General features: G+C 37.4%; 1 protein-coding gene across 4 annotated transcripts in view; it reads right to left on the bottom strand.

Moving 5' to 3' along the window:
- KIAA0825 (KIAA0825 ortholog) overlaps nt 1-16,767 on the bottom strand; it is a 381,348-nt gene that overhangs the window by 185,328 nt on the left and 179,253 nt on the right. For all 4 annotated transcript variants that reach the window (XM_072791247.1, XM_072791230.1, XM_072791240.1 and 1 more), the window contains 4 exons: nt 12,414-12,822; nt 7,838-7,997; nt 3,487-3,645; nt 1,385-1,479 (listed from right to left, as the gene is read on the bottom strand). In XM_072791247.1, coding sequence (XP_072647348.1) covers nt 1,385-1,479; nt 3,487-3,645; nt 7,838-7,997; nt 12,414-12,822 — 823 coding nt within the window. The remainder of the gene's footprint in view (nt 1-1,384; nt 1,480-3,486; nt 3,646-7,837; nt 7,998-12,413; nt 12,823-16,767) is intronic.

Raw genomic sequence — 16,767 nt, 5'->3', positions numbered from 1 at the left:
GCAAATGCAGAAAGCTTTGAAGGATGTGTTGCCCCCAGAGTACCATTTAGTGGATTGGAAGCAGCAATTCACAGCTCAAAACTTAGTCAAATAGAATACAGCTAATCCACATGAACTCAATATTTTACAGATAGCAGGGAAAAAACTGACTCATCTTTCCTGGTTTGTTTCCAGATAGACGTTTAACATCGCATAACTTCTCCTTTTACCCTACCACCACCACCACCACCACCACCCTGCCCCAGCTCTGGGGGACTAGTGCATGAACAGAGCATATTCTCAACTACTACCTGTCAGGTGGTAAGCTTGCTGGGAGAAGGCCATGCCTGATGGGAAAGCTGGACTGCTCAGCTTTGTCCATGATAGGAGAGCTCCATTCAAAGGTGAAATAATAAGAACACCATTGTCACCACACATTTAAATGAAAAGTTTTACTGGCAATTAAGCTGCCCTTTTTTAACCTCCATTTGGGAAATTACAGGATATTTTTCCCTCTTGATATTTTCTGACATGCACCTGGATTTGTCAAGGATGACTTGACGATTCTAGTATGTCGTTATGATCTTTCAGGAAAAAATGGTATTTAATATTTGTATCAAAAAGATATAGAAATACTTTCTACATCACACAGATTATATAAAAATAATCATCATACTGAACTATAAGCAAACAAATGATACTTGAGTATAAAAAAGTGGCACACAGATATATATCTTAGGTGAAAATGTCATACTAGATAAGAGAAATCCAATTTTTTAATATTACACCTTATTGTTTTCAATGAAGACTTGAAAGTATTTTAAAATCCATGTTAATAGATCCAGAATATAAAGAAAATATTTATAGTTTTGTGCAAAATAAATTACATGTGCAGGTTCCCAGGCTAAAAGCACATTACCATTTTATTAGATTGTTCTGGAGTGTGTGTGTGTGTGTGTGTGTGTGTGTGTGTGTGTGTGTGAAATAATATGTAACTGAAGCTATAGCAACTAAGTGCCAACGGAACTGGCTTCAAAGCAAAAAATTTAATCATGACAGTTTTACTTATATGTTTCCCTGATTAGACTGGTTGATTTGGCTTGGCATTTTGTATGCATTCATTAAATTATCACAAACAAATACAAAGTATTATAATGACATCCAACCTGATAACTTTTGGTGTGTACAATGCTGAACTATTACATACACAAAGTTAAATATTTAAAATTCAGACAAAACCAACTAATTTTACGTCATAAAAATTTTTTACTGCCTCCTATAAATACTTACTATGGAAAAACAGTATTCTAAGTATACTTACATATAGGACTCTCTCTGTATATCTATCTCTATATATATCTCCTTTTCCCCCCAACCAGATCCCCCCAATCGCAAATCTCATTACCTGTTTTTGAGCAGTACACTGAAGGTCATCTTATCCAGTCCCAGATAATTTGGCAGCAACTTTGACCAATTCCAGTTCCATTTTGTGATGGCTGACTGTTGATAAATGAGAATACGCTATTGTTAGTTATTAATCAGAGTTAATATGATCAGTAAATTAAAGCTCCAGCTGTGATAGACTAACTAAGAAGGAGGGGGGTCCAGAACAAGGACTTAGACAGATAACATCAATCATGTCCACAGAAGAAGGTTTTTATTCCAATAAGACAGCAATTAATTTATAAATCCATTTGGGGATGTAGTCATTATTTATAAAAATATAAATCAATTTCTTGAGTCGTTATTCTTCCAAGTGCTAATGGCATTTGCCCAACAAGTTTCCCTGAGAGGGTGACTCTGAAAAGAAAAGTGAAATAACTGGCAACTTTTTCATATATCAATTTGTAGTTTTTATTTTTTAGTATCCAGAAATTCTATGAGAAAAAAAAAAAAACAGATTTAGAGGTGCTATGACTCAAATTACAAGACACTGCTTAATAAGAGTATAATAGTAATGTTACTTCTGGTTAAGAAAATGCTTTAAAGGGGAAATTAGGGGGATCCCTGGGTGGCTCAGTGGTTTAACGCTTGCCTTTGGCCCAGGGCATCATCCTGAAAACCTGGGATCAAGTCCCAAGTCAGGCTCCCTGCCTGGAGCCTGCTTCTCCCTCTGCCTGTGTCTCTGCCTCTCTCTGTGTCTCTCATGAATAAATAAATAAAATCTTTAAAAAAATAAAAAAATAAAAGGGAAATTAGAACAACCTGTAAATGTAAATAATGTTCTTTTATTCTCATTTAGTAGGTAATTTCACAACAGAGTAAGGAGAAAAATTACTGTGAAAGATAATCTCATAATTCAGAATGGAATAAAACATGCCATTTACTTAAACGAAGTGAGGATAATTTAACAGCTACAATGATTATTTATGGTTTGGAGCAATCTAATGTGCAACATAGAAAAGCAGCCAATACACTCAAAACTTACATAATATTTTTGGTTTCCAAGTATTATAGATGCTTGTATCTCTTAAAACTACACAGTTTTGATAATAAGAGTCCAGGCCAATGTTTAAAATCCTATAAGAACTATGCCCTGTCACCTGCTGATTAATGGAGCACCACAATCCTGTCGTAGAGCAGGAGAATTCTGTCCCAGGTTGTCAGCATTTGAAGGTCTTATTCTACTACAGTATTGATGACTGTAGACTAGGGTTGTAGCAGGCATGGCAAAAATATTATCTGCATCCCGAATTAGGCTATTGTTTTAATTCTTATTTTCCTCAGAGCTCTAGGTCAAGCAATCCTTCTCTTCTCCCCTGTTAGTTCAAATAGCCTGTCAGGAAGCTCTTCCCTTTTTTATTCACCAAAAGAATAAATAAAGCAAAAGCAACTTTAGATTTCAAATACTTTGGCTTAGATATGATCTTTTCAATGTGACGACTGAAACAGGTAGCTTAAACAATGGCATCATCTGGCATTAAAAATGTGTGGTATTTATCATATTACCCGTATTCCAAATATCCTGACATTGAGATCATTTGCAAATTCATTTGAAATGCAGGAATATGTTTAGGGTTATAAAATGGAAATTTACCTCATGTGACTTAAAATAGGAACTCAAGGCTTTGTTTATAATTAGTTGTCTACTCTTATTATTATTTACCTTAAAAATTAGATAAGTTCATAAAAATGGCAAGGTGTTCTTTGAGTGGGTGGGTAGGCGATGGGGGTGGGCAGCAAGGGAGGAGACCCTTACGAAACGCCTGGTTTTTCAGGCCTTCTGTAGACACAGTCGAACAGATGTTCCCTCTGCCCATGGCAAACTGACCTGGTCAAAAGTTAAACTATACAGACCAAACATATGCATCAGTTTGACAAATAGAAGGTAAAATAACTTTTTCAAAGTCAATTCACGCAGACCACATAAATAAGAACAAGGTCTTTTGCTTCAGAGCCAAAAAAAAAAAAAAAAGCTTATAAGTATTCAAACACAAAGCACCTTTTTCCTTTATTGGTGTAAAAAAAAAAAAAAAAAAGGTCACACATTTCCTATTTTCCACATACCTGAACTAGCATGTTTTCACTAAATGCCTTGTACACCTGGAAAGGGTTAAAGGCAGAAGGCTGATCTTCCACACTCCTCAAGGTCATCTTTAAAGGTCTGATGGGTAATGGCTTTTCCTTCGAACCATTCATAGAAAACAGCTGTTCTTTTAAATATTCCTTCAAGGGGGGAAAAAAATTACAAGTCGTGATGGTGGGAAGCATATATTCTCTTTAAAAATACACTGATCAATATCCAAATCTACCCTTTCAACACATTTGCTAGATTACAGCATATTAGTTGCCTCAGGACAGAATACATTTTCAGAAGAAACACAGCAGAATACCAATCAGCACTGCAATAAACCCATCAAAAACAGGTTCACCTAATATATGGGGTAGATTATGAAAGCATCTAACGAATTCTCACATTACGAATGTATGCTCAATACATCAGAATCTTTCTAATAGGCATTGTCTTGTCATTGGTTCGTGTGTCAACATGTCCCGTTACCAAAACTTCACTTAGATGCACGATTCCTCACAGTACAAGGTGGCTCATTCATTCACTAAGAGCAGTTGTTATCTACTGTACACTCAGCAGAGTGTGGAGTACTCTGATATTCCACTGCAAGCAATCTTTCCTCTATGTAGAATTAATTATAATTCAAACTCCTCAACTCTGTTTCCATGCTGCAGACTGAAAAATATCAAGGTTCAAATGAAGCTCAACATATGTAATTCCAAGCCTCCAACTGCCAGGGGCAGCCTGGGCAAAAAAGTCTATCGACTACTTCATATTTTATTTTCCATTCATAAATAAATAAGGTGACTGATCCTAGTCTATTTTATTGGACTCTTTTTGTAACACGACAATTTGAAAGGACTTCAAGTTTCCCATGTAAGCTATCAAATATTTACTTTTAATAAGTCATGCTAGAGATAAAATAATATAAATGTTCTCCTGATTTTCAGTATGTCAAAATCTAATTTTTTTTCCTCAAGAGTAGGACTAGGTTGAGAACATTAGAGCTGAAAAGGACTTCAGAGGTCATCTGGAAAACCCTTGGTACTCAAAGTCTGGCACCCAGACCAGCCGAGTCAGCTTTACCTAGAAACCTGTTAGAAAAACAGAATCTCAGGCCCCACCCCAGAGAGAATCTGACAGGAGAACAGCAGGCACCCAAAAGTTTAAATAATTCTAGCCCACAGCACATTGAGCATGTAGCTCTGAAAGGCCACAGATGAGCCTTAGATCACAGGGGTGAGTAGTAGAGTCTGAGTGAGAAGCCATGTGTTTGGTCTCGCTTCATCATGCTTTTTTCCTGTGCCTCTATAATGTAACTTCCTGAGGAGGGAATGCCCACTGTACCACTGTACTCCCCAGGCAGGGACATTTTAGAGCCTCAAATCCTATTAAAGAAAGAAAGAAAAGGAAAAAAAAGGGAAAAGGAAAGAAAGGAAAGGAAAGGAAAGGAAAGGAAAGGAAAGGAGAGAAAAGAAAAGAAAAGAAAAGAAAAGAAAAAAGAAAAAGAAAATAAAAGAAAAGGAAAAAGAAAAGAAAAGAAAAGAAACCACTACTTAACTCTGATAATCATTTCTTAAATTTGCTCACTGTGGACCACATCTCCTTAGATTAATTCCATAGCATCATTCACACACAGAGACTCTTAAGTATCCTTGGATGATAATAAAATCACCAGAAAAAGAATGTTATGCCTAGATTTAGGTTTTTATACAGAAATAAAATCTCTCTCCGTCATGATTTCTGCAAGTAAAATTTTTAAAAGGAATAAAAGATTCTAATGAGAACACCTGCTTTATTTTGGCTAATCACAACCTGTGTCAACTGATTTCCCCTTACATTGCTACATTTGGCCTTTTTCTTGTTGGTGGTGTACAATTTGAAAAAGATCAAGTGCTGTGCTGCAAGCTGGGAACACAATAGTGTTTTCTCCCTTGTTAATTTCTTTGACCTCTCTACTGTCCGGGCACTTGTCACTACCCCTTCTAAAAAAAACTGGATTTTTTGTGGTGTCCCTTTAGCCGTACGTACTGTGATATTCTCTTTAGAAAAGATACGTTCTCCTTTGTCCATCCGTTCTTGAACACCCTCCCTGTGCAGTAACAGTGAAGCTTATTTCTCTACCCACATTCCTGTGTTTTTCTCTGAAAAGCTCCACCAGTCCTTTGACCTCAACTCCCACACTCAGTAAGGCCACCAAAGTCTCTAGTCACAACCTCCCTCATCTTTGCTTGTGGCCAGGTTCAACTACCCACTAGACTTATCCTCAGACGTCCTCCCTTTATCTCAAAGACAAACATTCTTAAACTCATCTCCTCTCATAACTTTGTTATTACTCCAAGGCACATTCTTTCATCCTTGTCCAGGCCTGTACCTGTGAATGCATCTGCATTTATGCTGCCTTCTTGAAGCATATTTAGCAGCACACCTGAAAACGCTCAAGACTCCTAGCTCTACTCAGCAGGAACAAGCTTCATGGAGCATTTCACCTACAGCGTAACAATGCCTTGGTATAAAAGCAGCAGTAAGCCCTACTCTGAGCACTTAGCCTCGTGTCTTTACTGAGTCTGTGGTAGTAGTAGTTGTTAGTAGTCACAAGACAAAGGGCTCACTACTTTCTCTGGTTTAGACTCACTTCCCAGTAGGCCTCCTTCCTCCCTTGTCATGATGTTTGTCACTCAGCACAATCAGCAAGTACTTAGCTTGACATCCCACGTGATAACCACCACAACAGTAAGTGTATTCGCCTGTTATGAAAGAAAAATCATAACTTGAACCTTAATTGATCAAAATGTAGGCGGTGCCCCAGTGAAGAGTCTTACATCAGGCGTCACAGCAGACCTGTTCAGAGCCACTGCCTCAGAGGTCCACAAGTTCTACGAGGGGAGAACAGCCTTTCGATTTCCTGAGTAGAACAGGTGGCTGACGACCAGTAAATATCCAACTTAATTTTCCTTTTGGGTGATTGCTGAGCTTTTTCATGTTAAGGGCTTTTTAAAAAGTGAACGAGTCTATCAGTTTGGCAATCTCTCCCAGCCATTAGTTCTCAGGACTCCTGTACCACCAGTTTCCTAAAAATCTGAGGGTAATCCTCTTGCAACATCTGTTCCTCAGTAATCACCATGGTTACTTAAGGCCATCTGGGTGGCCACGTGGACCTGCCAGTGAAGACCATGACTTCGCAATGGTGGTCTTTCAGTTAGCCAAGGTCAGGAGCTCCTGAGTTCCCCACATAGAAACCCTAAACAAATTATGAGGGATCATTAGCAAATGTGAATAGGTTGTGTTACCAACTAACAATTATATACTGAGATCCAGTGCCTCAGGGACTGGACCATTTCTCATAGCAACAAATCCCTCACATCCTTCTCAGGCGACCATTGAATGCACTATTCTATCACCTGTTTATTGACTGGCTGATTAGCTCTAGGAAAGCCAGGAAACAAAATTTCCTTGAAGTAACTTTCAGATAGATGGTATCGGAAAGAACATTTATATAACTGAGTTGTAAAAAGCTGTGCTCGAATTTAATTCACTCCTTGGAAATTGATGGTTTTTAAGGCCTACCTCATTGAGCTAAAACACGATAGCTTCACATTATTCATATTATAGAACTTTTAGTATTCCAAAAAATAGATTCATGCATTTGCAAATAAAAACAGAATTCTAATGCAGGTACAAACGCTCAAATTAAAAACCTGATGAAGTGAGCAAACTCGTATTGTTTCAAGTCCATAGCTGACAACCTGCTCTTTACATTTTTCTGCTCAAACAAAAAAATGCCAGAGACATGCAAGGTCAGAGGCTTAACCCATCAGACACGTAGACAAGCATGACATTGGCTCTAACCAGCGTCCACGCATTAATGTGTTTTCTTGGCTTAATCTAGCTGCCCCCGAATACGGTTCAATATTCTTCCGAAGTTTTCTCACTCTGTAAGAAATCCACGATTTCACCAGACAGGTGTGACGTCTACAGCAGAAGACGTCCATCTCTCTCCAGAAAATTCATCATTTCACAAACAGCAGATTTGAACACCAGCCTAACAGTCACAAACACACAATTCCCAAACTACACGTCTAGTCTCTACAATTCAGAACTGAACTGAGTTTATGAGCCGTGTTATTGTTTCAACCATATAAATAAAACCTACATTGTTTCGGTGAAGCTTCGCCTGTACAAATGCAGAACAGCCGGGGTTGAATAGATTCTATTAATAATTCAATATTGAGTTTGGTATTGACTTTAAGAAGTATTATCACCTCCTTGACTAACCCTTAGCTGCCAGCAGACGCTGCCTCAGGCCAGTACACACCTAATTGCTCGGTAAAAAGGCCGTTTCCCTACCTCATTGAGCCGCATGATGTGATAAATTTGCCGCAGGTACTCGCTGCCACCTGGTTTGTGGCAGATATCCAGGACCATCATGTTTATTTTCTGCTCAGTCAGTTCAAGAGCACCATCTCCTTCTTCTAAGGCTGTGCTTTGCTCTATTGTCATAAACGCACTAAGTACAAAGAAAGCACATAAGTATCAGCGGTGAAGAATTGTAAAGATGGAAAATAATCAAAGAGATTGAGTGTGCAGAGTCGATGTAAATCTCATATTCAAAGCACCATAAAGACCGCTCAAATAGGTAAGCTTTCCCAAACCGCCCCTGCGCAGAGAAACAGCGCCTCAGAACCAAGCACCTGAAAGCATTTTAAAAAATTGAATCGTTTCTTTTAAAACAGTTCTTTATTGCATTTATACTCCGATCTATAAAACATTTTCCCATTACTGCAATTGTGGAAATTGCTATAATCATGGGATGAAAACAAAACATTTCTTTTTAAGAACATGTAAGAAATAATTTGTATTTTCTCTTTGAGGATAAAAAGTATCTTTGATGCCAGAAATAGCTTTGGTAGTCTGTCTTTTGTAGATGCCTCTTTACACCTGTCTTAGAACACATTAAAGACTAATTAAAGTGTCAAAAGGGGGAGCCTATTATGCTAACTATAGGCTGGGTGCTTCCTGGCAGTGTGCTTACCACTGGGTGTTTTAAATTGGCCTTTTGACACTTGTTGCCTGTTAAAAATATATGGTCCCTCTCCTGTTTCTTCTTGGTGAGGATACCTAGCAGAAGTCACTACCCTGATGAGTCAGGAAAAGGGTCTCTTATCACACCAGGAATGTGCAACTTCCATTTGTGAGACATTTCTAAGAACAGATTCCCTTGTTATTGATTTTAAACATTATTTACATAGTGCTGATGAATGACATACATTTTTTTTTAGAATTCTCCAGCTATGTCAGAGCAAAAGAAATCATGATATCCAGGGGACCTCATATATATCCCACACTACTTTTCTTATTACAGTTGCTACTAGGATCATGTTAGGCTTTGCAATTGGAGTATTTTTAAGAAAAGGCATGGTTTTCCACTGTTCCTCGGACTAAATGAAATTTACTGTGGTGTAATCAGCTATATACTGCAGTTCATTACTGAGATTTTGCCATGATTATAAAATTAGTTCTGCTAAGAGTCAGTGCCGCTGACCTGAAGACTGAACCAAATGATACCCAGCTGCTGGACATTAACTTTTATATTGCTTCCACATGTAGCTTCAAAACATCTTTCTTAAAAAAAAAAAAACAACGAACTTTACAATTGTATAAGGCTTGCTAAAAATAAAACAACTCCTACTCTGCGACATATTCATTAATTAGAGTAAATCTTTAAACAAACAAAAAAGACGTTGCAGAAAAGGAAGTTTGTAAATAGCTTTTTGAAGCTGCATACAGGTTGCAAGCAAGATTTCTTGTCAGGTTCTGTAGAAGCTGACATTGAAAAAGTTGAGGCCCTCTGACAAAAGAGTGTCTCAGTGTCAGCCCCTGAATTGTATCCTTTCCTGTCCATCACTGTGCAGGTGAAGCAAATGATTGGATTCAGTCAATGCTATGATTAATGAGTTCCTCTCTGGATTTGGGACTGCCTATCAATCATGTCATTAGGGAGAATGTGCCCTGAAAGAGGCAGACCTTAGCCAAGGAATAACTGCATTAATCTTAATCTGTATATGCACCCAGCCAGCCAAGTCAGGGTCACCATGATGAAAAACAATAATCTTCAACTCGACAAATTACTTTGCAAAGACAGGCATTTCTTTACTTTTTGGGCTGTGTGTTCTCCAGAATCTAAGTTGACTGTTTACAGCTTGAGTGTTACTACAAAGTGAAGGTTATTTTAATGAATAGTAATGCTTTCAGGCAGTACGCAAGACAAGCAATGCTTACAGCTGCCACCCTTCCGCTGCAGATCTTTTCACAATTTCTATAAAATCAAAGTTAAATCTGAATGCAAGTGAAAGAAATCAACCGAAATGATATTGCGTAGTTCTGAGATCATCTTTGCGGGGAATTAAAATTTCAATTATCTGAACAGAAGCACTATTTTAGTTTATATGGTTACATTCTCAAATTTAAAAACAATTATGATAAACCCAAGGCAGCTCTTCACCTAGACACAGACATCAGGATTTAAAATACATTTTTGTTATGGTATAGATCTAGAAACTAAATGATCATCAGTTTGTAAGAAATACGTAGAAGTTCACTTGTAGAAGAAATAATCAATCTGAAATCAGAGTCAAGAAGTACATTCCTATAGCACCCAAATCTTGTAAGAGATAACCTACTGTGAGTTAAGAAGTCAAATTTATCTGTTTCAAATAAATATAATAACCGCAAATCTGAAATCTATATATTGATATTCAAGAAACTGAGAAAGACATAGCATTGTGATAATTACATACTTACATAATACACATTCAGGAACTTTGAGGACTGTAAAAACATTATTTTTTTTTTTAAAGATTTTATTTGGGAGGCTGGGTGGCTCAGCGGTTAAGCTCTGACTTTGGCTCAGGGTGTGATCCTGGGGTCCTGAGATTGAGTCCCACATCGGGCTCCCTGCATGGAGCCTGCTTCTCCTCTGCTATGTCTCTGCCTCTCTCTCTCTCTGTCTCTCGTGAATAAATAAGTAAAATCTTTACATAGGCAGAGGAAGAGGCAGGCTCCGCATGGGGAGCCAGATGCAGGACTCGAACCCGAGATCATGACCTGAGCCAAAGGCCGACACTCAACCACCTAGCCACCCAGGTGCCCCCTGTAAAAACATTTTAAAAATCAGCAGTTCTTCATTTTGGATGCATGTTGCAACACATAGCTAATCAGCCAAATATCAGCTAGACAATTCTCTATATAGGAGGTGTTCGATGTGTTGGTGTTGTTTATAAGGAATGTAAACCAACTTTTAAGGAAAAAAAAATTATTAATGGATCCCTGTATGTGGCCTCAGGTATATAACTGAGACACTACTTTACACTGATCTTATTGATAAGGGGACCCCTAAATCAGAAATATCGTAGATTTAATTTTATAATCAGATCCACTATTTGTATTCTTTTTTTCTCTCTTTATAACCACTGCCGTCGAGATGATGATATTTGGCCTTAATCTTTTAGTCATCGGATTAAAGCCTGTAAATTGGTATTGAATGCAAATATAAAGATTAAAGAGGCGCTTTCAGAGTTACTAAACATTTGCCCGATTGCTACTGTTATTCCTACACACAGGACACCCCAGAAGTAAATTTCTGGAAGTCGGTATGACGAGACCGGGAAAATCATGATTAGCTACATTTTCCCACTTGGAATAGTATGAAGTCATACAAATAAGTAAAATCTTTAAAAAAAATTTTTTTTTAAAATAAAGTCTTACAGAGATTAACACAAACCAGTAAAGAGTATTTGTTATCATAATGCCAATGAGTGCAATGTATTTCAATAGAGTTTATAAACAACAAATGCTCGCTTGATGCATTTGTTACTAAGCTTGGTGCTAAGAACCTTATGAATCTTATTTAATTTTTCAAAACTACTCCATCAGCTTGGTATCACCACTGAAAATGAGGCTTTCAGAGATTCTATAGTTTGCCCAAGATGGCCCACTTACAAGGGATTTATATTTGTCCATCTGATTCCAAAGCCTGAATTCCTTGTCACTACCACGTACTAAAGAAAGTAGCAACTTTTGGTCATTTTCAGGCAAGAAAGTTAAAATAGTATTTGCCAGCAACATGAACAGATTGTAAAAGTATGGGGAACAGTGTGTGTGAGTGGTATAAAAAAGGGCTGGCTTAGTGATCTGTAGACCATATGAGCTGTAATACCTTTATCAATATCATGCAGTTCTAAACTGAAGACTAATTTTAAGACAGGAGTACTCTATGTACATATTTAAATTCATCAGGGACCCTTAAAGATCTTAGCAATACCACAAATCACTTAGCTCCTGGTGACAAACCTATGAGAAGGCTGACATTTTCATACCGAAACAGCTGGGTGTGTTTATAGCTCGAGTGTGATATGCCCCAGCTGCCCTATGGGATTCTTACATTACCAGATGAAAAATGTGTACCTTTTTGACAATCAGGTACACAGAAAGCAATAAAAAGCCTTTTATATCCATTAATTCCTTCTTAATTTAATCTCCATGCCCAATCCATTTACAAAATGCTCCTGGCTATCCACTAGATACCTGTTTGTGCACTAAAAAAGAATGAAACCAAATTCTCTTGGGTTTAGATCCCACTCTTTTTAACAGAAACCTTAAGATGGTGACTAAATAGGTATAATGTTAAAAAAAAAATAGGTATGATGTTTCAGCGTGTCATTGGGGTTCAAATTTTAATAGAACAAGGAACGTCTAATAATCCAGTTTTTAATGGAATATTTATCTTTCTATGCATTCATCAAAGTTCCCATGAAGTTAAGAAAATAACCACTGTTGCCTATCAGTATTTTGTTGTTGTTTATTGGTGGTTTTGTTATCAGGAACATATTTGATGAAATTCAGGTCAAGAAAAACATCACTTTACCATTTGGTGCTCAACTTCCTTGCTTTCAACAATTGGCTCTCAATCCAGTTGGGTTTTTCCTGCTCAATGCTCTGTATGACCCTCTGGGCCATTTGATTAGGGCCACTTGTCTGCTTTCCCATGATGCTTTCCAAACACACACAGATTAAACCAAGTTTCTCTTTACTCCATCTGTCAAGGGAGGCACCTGTTAAAAGTTCCACAGTGTTTCCATCCTCAAATATCCGACATATAATTACAATCAAGTTCCAGACAAGGAGGCTAGCTTTCTTCAATTCAACAAAGTTTTTTGACATTTTTCTCTCAGACAGAGAAAAGAAGTATTTAATTGGGGGAGGCAAACATGCAATCACCGTAGGTAACTTGCTGATTACAATAGATACTGCCTGAACAGCAAGCCTTGTGAAGCCTGGGGAAGAAAGGAAAGAAAAGGTATGATTAATATTAGCATATGCATTCCATCACTGGGTTGTTTTGAGTGTTGCGTGGGGATGTCTAATTTTTGTGGAGAAAATTGTTGAGAAGAGCAAGTGCTTGACATATTCCGACAGAACTCTACTGGGGTCGCTGCCTAAAACTCAAACCTCAGTTTTTTTCCCCCTCACAAATGAAGATCAGCAAATTTAAGATTATTAATTAAACTTTTATCTATTAAGGTGGCAGTATTAAGGGCTCAGATGTCCTCTTAAGTAACAAATGTAAAGGTACTCCTATTGGACCGCTTTGTGGCCTTTGATACTTTCTTAAACCTCCTCCTCCCTTGGAATCCATAACAGAATCTAAGTCTTGTCAGGCCTGGCTCCTCTTCTTCTCCTTCTTAGCCCAAATGTCACCTCTTCAGAGACCCTTCACTCACCACCCCATCCAAAGCATCCCTTCATGCTCTTCCCATCCCAGCTCCCCAACCTCCCTATCATTAGAGGCTATTTTGTCACCTAATAATTATCTCCTTCATTGTTCATTATCTGTCCCCCTCCACTAGTACATAAGCTCCATGAAGACACGGCAGTTTTCCCCAACACGTAGTACCTCATGTATCAGTTGTTCAATAAAGATTTGGTGAATGAATAGGCCAACAGACTGGTGCATGGTTACCTTTATTATTCTTCTTTGTGTCCCATGCTAGTTCTGATTTTATATATATATATATATATTTATGATAGTCACACACACAGAGAGAGAGGGGCAGAGACACAGGCAGAGGGAGAAGCAGGCTCCATGCACGGGGAGCCCGACATGGGATTCGATCCCGGGTCTCCAGGATCGCGCCCCGGGCCAAAGGCAGGCGCCAAACTGCTGCACCACCCATGGATCCCTGATTTATACTAACACCTCTTAAATGTAAGTATTGCTAAGAAGTCCTTGCCTGTTGACTGATGATTCTACATGCCCTCCTTTGCTTGGTGCCATTTCTCTGAAGAATGAACTGATCCTCCCTCTGTAGATCAGGGTGTCTCAACTTTGGCACTAATGACATTTGGGCTGGATAATTCTTTGTTGCAAGGAGCTGTCCTACGCGCTATAAGATGTTTTAACAGCATCTCTGGCCTGCACCCACTAGATGTCAAGTAACATTCACCTCAGTTTTGACAACCAAGAATGTCTCCAAGCATTGCCAAATGTCCCCTGGGTGCAAAATCTTTCCTGGTTGAGAACCACTCTTCTAGATGGTTCTAGATTCTTCAGTCTTGGCCTTTCTCCAGGGTAGCAACCTACAACTTTAGATCTCTATTGGACATTCCACTTCTCTGTCCTAGCAATAATTAACTCATTATAATTAAAACTAAATTAATTGTTTTCCTCCTAAACTAGCTTGACCTTGCTGACTCTCCCTCCACTCTCCCTCTATGCCTTCCTTCCTTCCTTAGTTCCTTCTTTTTTTTTTTTTAGTTCCTTCTTTTTAAATCTTTTAAGTAGTCCTGTTGACCCTTCATTCTAGAAACCACATTGATAAATCCTCCTATCCCCTCATCTCTGACATCCAGTTTCCCTTAACTATGAAACATGACTACTGATCTATTGAAGCCCCTCATTATGAACAGTACCTGGACTACTGCAGTACTCTCCTAACTCCTCTAACTCATCTCCCTGCTCCAGACTATGCCCAGCCTCTCTCCTGTGTTATGAAGCCAAATTCACATACTGTAGTATTTGTTATCTAATTTCTCTACCACAGTTGTTTTAGATATTTTCCACTGTTACAAGATCAGTCTCTGGAGTGTTGCTGTCAAAATACTCCACAGTCCAGCCTTAGCCAGTTTCTGTAAAACTTTATTTTATCCTCATAGCGTTTAGGCTTCTGAATATCTCATTACTCTCACATGGAATGCCCTCTCTTTCCATAGGTCACCCATCTTTTTCAACCCTTGGTTCAAAGCCCTCTCCTCCCATGAACATATTTTCTATATGACCACTTTGGTAATTAGGTCCATAATGTGCCATGCTGTCATCTTTTATATTAACATCTATTATTGTTTATGTTATTTATGTCTTCACGAATTATCCTTATAAGTAGACTAAAAGCTCCTCAAGAGCATGGAAAGAAACCTCATTGGTCTTTGACTATCCCACAAAGCCAGGCACAGTGTTTTAATCCACTACATACATAATAGAATTTGAAAATTGAAACTGAGTGACAAGTCAAAAGAAGGTAGCTTTGAGTTCTTTGGTAATCTTCACTGCTTTTACTAAACAAAAATAATTTTTAAAAAGTGAAAGATTTTTCAAGATATTTGTGACATTTAAAGAAGTCACTCTGCTCTAAAAACGTACAAAGCTCTTGGAAAACATATGTCTTAGTCTAGTGACTCCACAGAAATTCATGACAACTTAAGAATCATGTTAAAAATGAACTGGAACAATCTTTGCAAGTTTGCAAAATTGGGCCTAATATATATTTGAAAGATCTCATAAGACTCTTGTGTTCAACAAAAATAAGAAATGTAAAAACACCTAGCTCAGTCCCGGGTAAAAAGCAGTTCCTTGATAAATGCTTTCTTTTTATCCAAATGAATATGCTTAGATGAAGCTTAAAATATAAATGAAGCAAATTAAGAAACTCCTTTGTGACCACTCTTTCTTGTATTCTTAACTTATTTTAAAGTTTTGTTGTTCTTTATGTGTTTGTGTCATATACTCCCTAATCTACTCTCAGGTGTTTGACTTGGAGATTGTATCTTGTGCTCTGTTTATACAAAAGAGGGTTTAACTGCAGACACCAAGGAAACATTTGACAATCTAAGTAGATATTAGGTAAAGATTATCAATTTTCTTCACACCTGCACTTATCCTGATATTTTAGAAAATCTGAGGACCCCGGTACTCAAATCCCCCCTATGTTGTTAAAGCTTATGGCAAATTCCAATCAGAACCTTTAGACTAATGACAAATTAATAAACCCATTCTACTAATCACAGGGACTCTGAGTGTGATGAGGTTAATAACACATCAGGAAAGGATCTTCTAAGAATGTCACACACTCATTTTTCTGCCCTTATTTAAATATTTTGGCTTCTATCTAAGCCATGTATATGTTACACGTTGGAAGGGCCAATTTCAGAGTTGACAAAGTGTGAAAAAAATGTATGTCTTAGAGTGGATGTAATGTGATATGAATATTTATGTATTTATTTCTTTTTTCCTAGACATGTACCACTGGCTGTAATAATATATTTTATGCTTATAAAACCTGCAGAAAGGAAATTTAAAATGAATGAAGACAAAATAATATCTTAAGGTTATTTTAAAAATTTTATTTATGGTATAAAATGTCAAAAATTTCTGGATTGAGGATAATGTAATATGCTGTGTTATTTTCAAAATCTGGGTTTAAAACTTCGATACAGTGATTCAAAGGGTAAGTGCTAAGTTCACTTTGTTTCAATACTTGATTTTAGTGTCTGTCATAGGTGAAAAAGCTACTACATGATAGATCTACATTGGAACAAGTGTGTCAGTAATTGTGCTTGTGAAATTACGGCACTTGTTTTTCAATCTCAGCCATCAAATAGGCAAAGGCTGTTGTTGACAATTTACTGATAAATATTCATTATCATGATGTCAATTAGTTGTTCTTGAAAACAAACTGAAAATTTTTTCATTTTTTTATTTTCAAGAAAAATATTTAGCAATCACTGAAACTCTTATTTGGAACATTTTAAATTATGTTAGACAATCCTATGTCTAAGTTAAGTGTGTAGATATGATATTTTTATTTGTGATACTGGTTTTTATAAAACTAATATTTCTAGCTTTTAGAAAATAAACTATCTTAATAACTTCTGTTAGCATTTTATATATTTCTGCCATCAGCTTCTTTCCCAACAATCTGCATGTGCATGATATCATGAATATA

Source organism: Canis lupus, chromosome 2 (assembly GCF_048164855.1).
Source record: "Canis lupus baileyi chromosome 2, mCanLup2.hap1, whole genome shotgun sequence".
Lineage (NCBI taxonomy): Eukaryota > Metazoa > Chordata > Mammalia > Carnivora > Canidae > Canis > Canis lupus.
This window is presented reverse-complemented; position numbering and strand designations above follow the sequence as displayed.